Consider the following 12,637-nt stretch of genomic DNA (forward strand, 5'->3'; position numbering starts at 1 on the left):
ATGATTATACAGCAGAGGTGACAAATAGATTCAAGGGATTAAATCCGGTAGACAGGGTGCCTGAAGAACTAATGATGGAGATTTCTAACATTGTACAGAAGGTGGTGATCAAACCATCTCCAAGAAACAGAAATGCAAGAAGGCAAAGTGGTTATCTGGGGATGGCTACAAATAGCTGAGAAAAGAAGAGAAGTGAAAGCAAACGCAAAAGAGAAAGTTAAAACCAAAGGAATGCAGACTTCCAGAGAAGAGCAAGGAGAGATAAGAAAGCCTTCTTAAGTGAACAGTGCAAGAAATAGAGGTAAACAATAGAATTGCAAAGACAAGACATCTCTTCAAGAAAATTGGAGATACCATACAGACATGTGATCTGAGGTGGACTAGTCAGAGCACTCCCTTGAACCCTCAGGTCTCTGAGCTTCTTTCCTTATGGGTTAGACGCCTTAGGGATAAAAACCCTAAGGCATGTAGCTCTGGTCTCCCTCACTAGGTGTAGAAGCCTTAAGGAAGAAAGCTGTCAGGCTAGACATACAAAGGAAAGAGGGGAAAGAGCGAGGGTGAGAAAGAGAGAACTGATGACTTCTGATTTCTTGGGTCCAGTCACTGAGATCTCTCTATCTTCTCTGGTTCCTATGTACACGATCTCCAGTGTTCTTATGAAAAGTCTCCCCTTTCCTTGAAATCAGTTGGAGTTGAGCTCCTCTCCCTAGTGGTTCAGACTTGGTTCTAGATCCTCCCTGATTATGACGCACCTGCCAGATCCAAAAAGAGGCACCCATTTGTTTTAGCACCATTAAGAGTGAAACATTTTATTCTTTACTGAGAATAGAGTTTGCAGAGCACCAAACACAGTTCACCAGCATCGCTGGGCAGGAGTGCCCTAGTGTGAGCGAGTGTGTGTTAGGAGTCGCCTGCTTGATTCCTGAAACAGTCCAAGCATTTACACTGCCGGAGCCAGGCCAATCCTTTCATTTTTTCGATCAAAAACTGAGAAGTACTGCCTCAGAAAGACGTCACCCAAGAGCCAGTTGTCTGGAGAGAGATTTTCTAGGCCCCCTTGAAAGATGCTAATGCAGGAGTTTTTATCCTGGGGGAGTTAGAGACATACACCAGTCAGCCTGTGTGCTTACTGCTACTCCCTCCTCAGTATCCAGACCTGACACACTTCTTCATTTTATTTCCCTTTTTTTGTAAGTCTCAGGTGATTTTCTCAGCAGCTGGGGATATGAGGGTTCATCCAAAACCAAAAAGGGCCAAGTCGTGTGACTGACATATTCGGGAGTGTGGGGAGGGGAGGATTGGAAGTTTGGAGTTATCAGATGCAAAATAATATACAGAAAAGTAACAAAGTCCTACTTATAGTGCAAGGAACTATATTCAATATTTACTGATTAACTAATAAAAAATATATTTAAATATGTACAGCTAAATCACTTAGCTGTGCAGCATAACTTAAGGCAACACTGAAGATCAGTTATACTGCAATACAGTTTTTTAGAAAAGAACAAGAGAGTCCCTTGGTTCTCCTCCCACTCTCTGTTTCTTTCCTTCTGACTCCTGCTCCTTGTTTTCTCTGCAGAGAATGCCTGTTCTTCTCCTGGGTTCCCAAAACCAGCTCTTTTTTTAAACTTTTAATTTTGTTTTGGAGTATAGCTGATTAACAGTATTTGAAGTTTCAGGTGGACAGTAAAGGACTCAGTCATACATACACACGTATCCTTGCCCCAAAGACACCCCTCCCATCCAGGCTGCCACCTTATGTTGAGCAGTGTTCTCTGTGCTACACAGTAGCTCACTGTTGGTTATGCATGTTAAATACATTCAAAGCAGCGCTCACAACATGTTCTTTAAGACTTCGCTCAGGCCCTCTGAGAAGCCTGCTTGGACCCACACTCAGCCTTTGGCCACTCCAGGCTTGGCTGGGTGACTTATTCTGGTCTCCATCCCCACCTGTCGGTCCATAGCCCTCATCACCCCTAATAAGTCCCAGGGTCCCTTTGCAGAGCACTGTGGGGTGCCATTTGCATGGAACCCAGGGCAGATTTGCCTAGACCCAAGCAGGCCTCCCTATGGTGCCATGAGTCAGGGGTTTTAGAATTACTGCAATTCCCTCTCTTCCTCAGAGCCTTCTTTGAGCCCAACAGCCTGCTCTGAACTCCCACAGGGAGCTGACGTGAAGCCTCCACCCTGTGTCAGGGCTGAGCAGTCACTGTGTACCCTTTAATCACCTTAGCATCCAACCTCCCCATAGAGGGGTCAGGTAGCCTGACTCACAGGGGGGAAACTGGGACTTAGCAAGGGGAAGTTGCAGTCAAGGTCTAAGGTAGCCATGTAATTTATTGTAACCGGGACAATTTCAATAAGGAAAGGGAGACTGTTAATCATTATGGTGGGAGCACACAGGGACTGCCACCAGCCAACCCCCCTTGTCACATGTCCTATTTTAAGGATCCCTAGAGCTGACTTCCTGTATTTCTGAATCTGAGGGGTCTAGTTGAACTGAAGATCTATGAGGGCAGAGGCCCTTAGTGTTCCCCTCTCCTTGTGACTCCCACCATGTCATCATGGAGTGGTGTCTCCACATTTATTTCAGGAGGATGGATGTCCCAGATTGTCCTCTACTCTCAAGTGGTTGATTTTGTGGGAGGCGCTGGCCCAGCCACAGGGGCTCAGCAGCATCTGCAAGTTGTGGCTTGGCCTGAGGAGCATGCCCTCCTCCCAGCAGTAGCCCAAGGGTTCCTGCAAACCCCAATTTAGAGAACAAACCCTCAGGGATGGCCCCTCACCTTGGTGATGTAGGCTTGAGGGGGCAGTGGATAGTCGATGCCATTGATGTTGAAGATGACAGGAGGCAGGGTCTTGACGGCATCACATGAAACTGCATACTGTTAGAGAGAAGGAGAGAGGTTGGCCCAGAGGATCCTTATTATGTGGGGAGACTGGGAGTGACCTTGTGGCATGACCCTTCACCTCAGAATTCTCAAGCCTGGCGTTCATGAGCTTGTGGATGTTGGTGACTAGGTCTGTTGGGCTGTAGATCAATGATGTCCCGGTGTCCACAAAGGCTTGACATCCATGAGAACAAGCAACAATATTCCCATTCATGCTGATGCTGAGAGACAGTAGACAAAGCGGGCCTCAGGGTCATGTGGAAGGCTCCCTCCTTGAGGGACTGTGAGCTCCCTCCCTCACAGCTGCCCCCTCCCTGACTGTCTCTAGAACAGTGAGTCATCTCTTGCCCTGACTTTTCTTTTGCTTTGATCACAGCACCTTCCTTGACATCCTTGAGCAGTACTTGAATACACCTTTTGTACCTTGGCTCTTTTATACCTTGCCACATGCTGGGCTTCCTTGCTAGAAGCGTCCCCTCCCCTTTGACTAGCTAATTTCTCCTCATTTTCCAGATTTCAGCTTAACTGTCACGGTTTCAGGGAAATCTTTCTCCCGGGGTATATCAGTCTCCTGTCTTGGTCACTCTCTGTAGACCCTTCCTCATGTCTAGCATGTACCAAGGTGACAATTCACTCTGTGTGTGTGTGTCATTTCTTGTACATTTACCTGCTTAGATGTGAGGGCAAGCTTTATTCTCATTGCCTTCCTAAATTGCTTGGCACACAGTGGATGCACAATGCTTGTCTGTTGAATGAGTGAATGAAGACTGTGAAAATAATGAAGACCATCCAGAGAGGTATATCTGATGTCTCACCAACAATGGGACAAACACACTGTGAAGATGGAGGTCCCTGTGGCAGCAGATTCTCATAGGGGTGGGGGAGACTGGCTGCCCTGGGAGACGGTGTCTCTGAGCAGCACCTCCTCATTGGGCTCAGACACTGAGACCCTGACCAGGAGATACCTGACTAGACACAGAACCTCAAAGGACAGGTAAGCTTTTATCTGAGGGTCAAACACAGAATCTCATCAATTATTGCCTCTTCTTCTCAAGCTACTCCTGGATCTCACCTTCCCGATTCTTTCAGTTATAACCCCCGCCCCACTGTGTGCCCAGGGGTGTGGGGTGTCTCTTTTTATGAGTCATTTTCAGGTCCCAAGACCATGGCCAACCTCTCTCCACTGCTGGCTAGCTTCTCCCTAAGGAGACCAGTTTTCCCCATTTCTTCAGGACTTACCCTGTTTTTAAACTGACATTTATCTTGCTGAGAACTTCCTTGGTCCTTTGTAGCCCTGGACAGTGGGTCATCTTACCACAGCTTTGTTCAGGCTGAGGTAATTCTCCCTGATTGTCTTTTTTACCACACTGTAAAGTCCTATAACCATGCTCCCCACCTCACACTCAGGGGTGCAGTCCTCCCGCAGCTGCACAGGCCTTTCTGGACCTTGTGATGGACCCTATTCAGAGCCCTGGTCAGGAGGCCTGGGGTGATTATGAACCCCTGAGTGGTTTGTGTATTTATGTGTTTCTGTGTTTGTTTATGTGTGTTCATATATGGCTCTATGTGTACTTGTGTGTCTCTGGCTGGCTATTCATGTTTATATGTGCCTGCTTATATGTTTGCATGAGTGCCTTGTGTCTGTCTGTGTCATAGTGGTTGATGTGTATGTCTGTTGACTGCCTGGGAGTGGATTTGTGTGTCTGTCTGTGTCTGTGTACAGCTGTGGGAGCATCACTTGTGGTGACCCTTAGAGAGAGAGGCTTACTGGTTCATGCTTATCAGCCAGTGGCGAGGTTGGGACACTGGTATCCAGTTGAGCTCTCCCTTGTAGTAGCGGTGGTCCACCCCACCAAACATCACCACACTGCCCTCCGGCTTGTATCTGTAGAGAGAGAAGAGGGGGAGATCTTTGGAGGAGATTCTGTCTGAGAGCTGTGCTTGTCTACTCATCAAGGCCCTAATAAGGTCTCCATCTACAGATGCAGAATTCGAGGCTAGGAGCAATTGAGAACCAGACTGAGGTCGGTTGCTGGCTAATGAGTGGCACAAAGGAGGTTAGAAGCCTGGCCACCTGGCAAGGCTCTATCCATTCAGTTTTCAGAAGAGGCCCTGGACCTCCTGTAACCTGAGTGCTCAGAGATACCCTCAGAGGTCAGTGTGCTGAAGGGTTTTGGCTTCCCCCTTGTCCAGCCTGTATTTTTTTCAGAAAAATCAAGGCCTGAAGCACTAGGGTGTGGATTCAAGTCACCCAGGGTTGGCTTCACTGGCCCATGACCTGTGTTGTCCATTGGGCCCCACACTCAGCAGGGCCCCCACCTCTGCTCTCCCTGTCTTGAAATTCCCAATACTTGTTGAAAAAGGAGTCCCACACTTTTGTTTTGGGTCCTACCTTTCTTTGTGTAGCTGGTCCGGGGTGCTCAGTGAAATGTTAGTGAGAAGGGAAAGATTTCCACCTTCCCTCTCTTCCCTTCCATGTCAAATTCATCAGCAAATCCTGTTGCCTTTTCTTACAACTCATATCCTGACACCTTGCATTAGTCTTCCTTTTGGCTCACCCCCTACACCAAGCCCCAGCTCTTGTGCCCAGGAGCATGGTTCTGTTCTAATAAAACTTTATTATAAAAGCCAGTGGTGAAGCCAGGTGGGGCCCTGGGGCCATAGTTATCTTGGGTTAGATTATCTCTCAGGATACTTTTGTATCAATTGTCACATAATTTTCATGCAACTGAAAGCATCTTACAACTAATTTGGAGCCAGATTGTCCAGCTCAGACTTACTTGCTCAAGTAGAAGGCAAAGACAGGCTCAGAAAAGGCACCTTGCGACCACAAGTTGTCAAAGATGGGGATGGCACCTTTGGTGCTGATGGAGGGGAAGGCCAAGCCCAGGACGCCATCAAAGGGTGCACCATCAAACCCGTATTCCTCCTGGCTTAGGCCAAACGACTGTTTAAGGCTAACAAGGTTCCCGATCTGTGGGCGAGAAGAGTGTTCCCACATAAACATTTGTTAAGTGGGCCTATGGCACCCCACTCCAGTACTTTTGCCTGGAAAATCCTATGGATGGAGAAGCCTGGTAGGCTGCAGTCCATGGGGTCGCTAAAAGTCAGATACGACTGAGCGACTTGACTTTCACTTTTCATTTTCATGCACTGGAGAAGGAAATGGCAACCCACTCCAGTGTTCTTGCCTGGAGAATCCCAAGGACGGGGGAGCCTGGTAGGCTGCCGTCTATGGGGTCGCACAGAGTCGGACACGACTGAAGTGACTTAGCAGCAGCAGCAAGTAGGTCTAGGCTTGGGCTGAGGAAGAGATTGCAGTAGCTCTGCAGAGAAGAACTGAGGTCTTTCTATGTCCTAGGTAGATCTCAGATGGTTAGACCAAGACTGGATGGGAATTTGGGTTCCATTTAGGTGCATCTGTATATTTTAAAACATCTGCGCCTCTGAAAAACACCTTCTGAATGAGTCAAACTGGCCTCATGGCTTCCGTACAGGTGGGGCAACCAAGAGTCAGGCCAGGATCCAACGCTGTCCCCTTATGGACAAAATGAGTAAAGAGCAGGAAAGCCTTATCTGGCGTCTCTATGAACTGATGAGAGAAATGGACTGAATTGACGGTAATGTATTTTGGGTTCTGCATCTGCCCAGAAAGACAGAAGTCCATTATACAATGTTGCTGGCAGGGTTCTTATGAAATTACTGCCTGGGAAATACCCTTTTGGGGGTATGTGTGTGTTTGTGTGAGTGTGTATGAGAGAGAGAGTAAGAGAGAGAGGCGAACTACTCAGGTACTTTGCGGGAGGGAGGCTATAGGTTTTATTAGACTCCCAAAGGCCCCATACATTGAGAACATACTTATCAGGCCCCCCTACATCTCAGTCCTCCTTCTTATCCACTCTGGATATCTGAAGTGCTTGATTTCCCTCAGGGTCCCCTGATCCTTTCCCCAAACACCCACCACCAGCTTCACCAATCCAGCCCAGCTCCATCGCTTACCACACGTGTGACCTCAGGAAGGCCCTTGCTGTCTGCACCTCAGTTTCCTCATCTGTGAAGTCGCTCAGTCGTGTCCGACTCTTTGCAACCCCATGGACTGTAGCCCACCAGGCTCCTCCATCCATGGGATTCTCCAGGCAAGAATATTGGAGTGGGTTGCCATTTCCTTCTCCAGGGGATCTTCCCAACCCAGGGATCAAACCCAGGTCTCCTGCGTTGCTGGCAGACGCTTTAACCTCTGAGTTACCAGGGAAGCCAGTGTATCCTCATCTGTATCATTAGCTAATTAATGCACCTGCTGTGTGGGGTTGTTGCAGGTTTAAGCAAGTTATTACCATGGCAGTGCCTGGCACAGTCTGAGAATATAAAAGTAGCTGCTTTTTTCCCCCCTCTTCTGGCTCCCAGCAAAATGAACCCTGAGCTGCTCATGGGCAGAGGAGCTGCAAGTCCACAGCCCAAGCAACTCTCTGGGTTAGCTAATCCATTTGTTTGTGTGTCACTACAGAGACTGTCTCCCCAGGGACAGGATCCTGTGGGTAAGATGGCCAGTATCTATGGGAGTTAGGGTAGGATGGTCCTGCCAGCTGGTCCTGTATCTGTTTTGTAAGCAGTGGTCGGTCACTCCATAGTCAGTCCTGACTCAGCTTTTGTTTCCATGTTACCCGAACGGTGTCAGAGCCAAGAAATCCCTGAATTGTCCCAGATCCATAGAAGATGGTGATAGGCGAGCCTGCTTCCCGGAAGCTTGAAGAATTTTGAGGATTGAAGGTGTTGTGTGTATCTGCAGACACAAGAGATAAGTGTCAGTCAGGTGCCAAGGGTGGAGAAGGGAGTTCAGGGCAAGTAAAAGATGGGTGGGTTGGAGGGTGTTTGTACTCACAACAGGCTGGACTGGTACAGCTGATGGAAGGCACCCACAAGTTAGCTGAGCCTGTGTCAAAGACGACCCGGAACTCCTGAGGGGGTGTTCCAATGGTGATGTTACCCACGTAGGCAGTCTGTGGGGACCAAGATGGGTGGGTTAGTGCAGATCTGGCTCCCCTCGATTCCCACACTGCTGCCTCCCTCTGGGTGTCACATGTCTTCTGAGATCACTTTCCAATCACCATGCAGCTCACAGCCTTTGTTCTCAGAGGTGCCTGCATTTGATATTTTTTCTTGCACCACGTGGTGTGTGGGATATTCACTCTATGACCAGGGGTTGAAAAAGTACCTCCTGCATTCGAAGCCCAGAGTCATAAGCACTGGACCTGCAGGGAAGTCCTGGTGCCTTCATTTGAGAAGCTCTCTAGTCTCCTCTTCAAACCCAGTCTGAGCACACCCTTCTCCAGGAGGTCCTCCTTGATCAATCCCAGCCACTCCCTCTAAACTCAGACCACATCCCATAAACACTGCACAGGTGACCCTTTCATTTGTCATATATTTACTCTTTGCCTATCCCTCAGGCTGCCTGCACAATCTTGAAGACAGAACGTGCTCTTTTCTCTAATCTAATAACAACATCCACAGTGTTAGATTCTTATGGCCTTACACAGAATAGGGATTCGGTAACTTTTTCCTGCTGTTATTCTTGCATCTGTGGAAGTTGAATTCTTCTGCCTGGGGAATTCACAATTGCTTTGCAGTTGGCTTTATCTTTTGACTAGAGATGGCTCACCCTTCATCTGTAACTGAGTGGCTCACTTAGTTCAGAAAGAACAATCTCCCTCAAACTAATGACACATCTTTGACACAGACATGGATGTTTACCTGCCACCTGGTCATTGCTTGGCCCAGTCACCACAGACCAAGAGTTGTGGATGAGAATGCCTTCTCCTCTGGAATGGGGTTCCTGTTCCCCAGTGTTTCTGCCTCCTGCAGGAGCCCCAGCCCCAACTTCCCATCTGCCACCTCCAGAAAAACCTCAGTGCTCGGCCAGAGCACCAGGGGGCGCTGTGAGAGCCATCCTCTCTACAAACTCACATCCAGATAGTTCCTCAGCGGGTGAATAGTTATTTTGGAGTCGTTCTTGGACAGTCTGTAAGCTTGTTCCTCCAGGAAATTGTTCAGCAAGTTTTTTTCCCTCAGGGTTTCTCGCAAGGTCTTCATTTTCTTTAGAGGCAAACTTTCACCGAGGATTAGGAAAAGAAACAAAGGAGAAGATACCATTAGCTGTCTGTGTTAAGGTATAACTGTCATTGTAATACACTGTGTATTTTCCAAGCATTTTTATGAATGTCACCTTATTATCGGAATGCCATGCAAATACCATGGCAAGGGTGTAGGTTTGAATACAGGTTCTGTTGTGTAACATTGGGTAAGACCATTTGGATTCTCAGCTTACCCCTGGGTAAAAAGGTGGAATGTAATGATTACCACCCTCCATATAGAAAATTTGGGACATAAGTGAAGTGATGATATAATGTATCTGATATATAGTGAATCTCAACAATGACAGCTGTTAGTATTCCTATTGCCATCCCACTGTATTGTTCTTAAGGAAGATCAGGGAGGAAGGTTGTAGAAGGGGATCATTATCCTAATTTTATGGGGAAAGAATCTGAAATTCAAGGAGTTTGTCACTTGGCTGTGTTCACACTGCTTTTCAGATGTAAAACAATGTAGAAGTAGCTCTCCCAATCTTTCTCCAAATAGAAATGGAACAGAGGGTTGAGAGAAGAATCCAGAAGATAGGAAACAAATTAGGGAAATTAAGAGGCTAAAGAAGCAAGGATGAGTCAAAACTGAAAAATTAAAAGAAGAGAAAACAACATGGAGAAATCTGCACTCACAGGGACTTCCAAAGAGATGGAGAGATAAATGAGAGAGATGCCGAGATGCAGACATAGACATATAGACATATACACACTGAAGTAGAGAAAGAACAGAGAGGACACCTAGAATAAAATGTAGAAAAATGCTATTCCACAGGACCACACATACATTTGTACAGGTTGTGCACTAAACAATTGCAAGGTCTTCCATTTTCAGCAGGTCACCACATGATGGGGTCCCAAGAGTTATGCAACCATGGAAACCTACATCTCGATCCTTGGGACCCACAGTTTCTATAGCAAGGTGCCTGCATGCGTGCTAAGCCCCTTCAGTCATGTCCAACTCTATATGACCCTATGGACCACAGCCTGCCAGGCTCCTCTGCCTGTGGGATTCTCCAGGCAAAAATATTGGAGTGGGTTGCCATGTCCTTCTCCAGGGGATATTCCCGACCTAGGAACTGAACCTGCATCTCTTACATCTCCTATATTTGCACGTGGGTCCTTTACCACTTCGCACTACCTGCGAAGCCCAAGGCTAAAGAAGCAAGAATAAGTACCTATAGAAGGTGCTTATCAGTAAATAAGAGTTGAACCTTAAGACTATCAGGGAAATATTCCATTTCTTTCTAACCCAGAAAGGAAGATGATGCCACTTACAGTCCCCATACTTACAGGACTACGCACTCTGAGAGGGCCACCAGCCCGAGGAGCACAAGGCACTTCATGCTTCTTTCCTGGCTCCAAGTACTCAGGGAAGCTTTAGTTCCTTGACATGCAGTGGTGACCAGGAGCTTCTAGTTATATGTGCTCTAACCTGCCCTAATTGTCCGCTATAGGGCACTAATGGATCTGATAAAAGTACAAAGCTCTCAATAAAATTTTTATCTCCATCCCTGTCTTTGGTGAATGGTCTTAGAAAATTCTCAGAATTCAGAGAATTCTACTGTGATCTCTTCCTTGAGGCTTGGCTTGAAAACCAAAGTGAAGCGCATGGACATCTAAGGCATGGAGAAACTTGCCAACTTGGAGAAAATAACTGCTAAGGACACCATAAAAGTGAATACGAGGGGCCATGCTAGACATTCATGATCTCATGTGGTCTGCCTAGCTACTACATGGTTTGCTGTCTTCGTTTGAGAGCTGATTGCTAGGAGGCAAAGAGGTCAAAAGGAAAAGTGTAGACTTCAGAGGCAGCCCAGGGACATATGAGTGGTTTTAGGTAGTGGGTCTAAGAAAAGCTTAGGAATCCATATGCAGAAGCCAAAACTGGGATAATTTTAGCATTACATCCATTAATTAGAACAAATTAAATATATAAAAAGTCAGAAATTCAAAGTACTAATAGACAACATCTCATTTGTCATTGTGACAGATTTCTAGGGCCCTAACACCATTCTGAGAGCTGAGAAAGGAAAATAATCATCAATATTTATGCCTTGTTTTTTTGTATGTAGCAGATTCCATGTAACCACAAACAGTTTAAGGAATCTTATTTTTATTGAAGAATTCCAGAAATTAAAACAGAAGGAGTGGTAGAAACAGGAAAGCACTATTTTGCAGCATCCTCATGAAACGATGGATCTGGGCAAAGGTCATCAATGGATGCTGAAACCATAAGTGGAAATAAAAAAGGGAGTATACAATGGATGCATGAAGCTGGCAACATCAGGATCCACTGCATTTCAGCATCTCTCAAAGTGAGGCAACTAGAAATAGTGAGACTCTTTAAGTAGCACCATAAGAAATATATATCTGCATATGAAATATCCCAATAAAAATTTTTGAACTCAAGTATAGATCTACCTGCCAGTCTCCAGGGAAAAACACAGATAAAGCTACAGAGAAGCAATCCCCCAACTTTTGTCACAAGGGGCTGGTTTCCTGGAAGACAATTTTTTCAAAGGGAGATGATTTTGGGATGATTGAAGGATATTTCACTTATTGTGCACTTTATTTCTTTTATTATTACATTGGGATATGTAATGAAATAATTATACAGATCATCATAATGCAGAATTGGTGGGAGCCCAGATCTTCTTTTCCTAAAATGAGACTGACCCATCTCTGGGTGATGAGAGAGCGATGGGGAGCAGCTGTAAATACAGATGAAGCCTCACTCACTGGCCTGCTGCTCACCTCCTGCTCTGCAACCTGGTTCTCAATAGACCAAGGAATGGTATTGGTCCTGGTGCCAGTGTTGTGGATTCCTGCTCTAACCCAATACTTGAGACATTCTATAAGACAAATCACGCCACTTCCTCCCAGTTTTTGAACAAACAAATGGCTTTAAAATTGGGAAAGAGACAGTTATTTAGTCTTAAAAGAGAACAACTTAAAAGTGAAACATATGAGTACATTCTTTCAATAAACTGTGAAAAGACATCTGTTTTTAGAGAATCAGGGAAATTTGAACATGGACTGAATATTAGATGTTAATTTTATTTGCAACAAAATACATTTTGGTTATCTATATTTTGTGAGATGGTAACCTTTTCCTTGCTTATTTAATTTATATGCAGAGTACATCATGAGAAACGCTGGGCTGGAAGAAGCACAAGCTGGAATCAAGATTGCCAGGAGAAATATCAATAACCTCAGATTTGCAGATGACACCACCCTTATGGCAGAAAGTGAAGAGGAACAAAAATCCTCTTGATGAAAGTGAAAGAGGAGAGTGAAAAAGTTGCCTTAAAGCTCAACATTCAGAAAACTAAGATCATGGCATCTGAACCCATCACTTCATGGGAAATAGATGGGGAAACAGTGGAAACAGTGTCAGACTTTATTTCTTTGGGCTCCAAAATCACTGCAGATGGTGATTGTAGTCATGAAATTAAAAGACGCTTACTCCTTGGAAGGAAAGTTATGACCAACCTAGACAGCATCTTCAAAAGCAGAGACATTACCTTGCCAACAAAGGTCTGTCTAGTCAAGGCTATGATTTTTCCTGTGGTCATGTATGGATGTTAGAGTTGGACTGTGAAGAAGGCT

At 45.9% G+C, this 12,637-nt stretch overlaps 1 protein-coding gene across 1 annotated transcript; it reads right to left on the reverse strand.

The window, feature by feature from the left end:
• Positions 1-895: 895 nt before the first annotated feature.
• Positions 896-10,371, reverse strand: LOC133241847 (pregnancy-associated glycoprotein 2-like). The gene is made up of 9 exons (XM_061407765.1): positions 10,319-10,371; positions 8,853-8,994; positions 7,771-7,888; positions 7,553-7,671; positions 5,672-5,865; positions 4,660-4,776; positions 2,971-3,112; positions 2,787-2,885; positions 896-1,087 (listed from the first exon to the last, which is right to left on the reverse strand). The coding sequence occupies exons 1-9, from the start codon at positions 10,369-10,371 to the stop codon at positions 941-943; spliced, it is 1,131 nt and encodes a 376-aa protein (XP_061263749.1). The 3' UTR covers positions 896-940.
• Positions 10,372-12,637: the final 2,266 nt, after the last annotated feature.

The sequence above is a fragment of the Bos javanicus genome, chromosome 29, assembly GCF_032452875.1.
Source record: "Bos javanicus breed banteng chromosome 29, ARS-OSU_banteng_1.0, whole genome shotgun sequence".
NCBI classification, from domain to species: domain Eukaryota; kingdom Metazoa; phylum Chordata; class Mammalia; order Artiodactyla; family Bovidae; genus Bos; species Bos javanicus.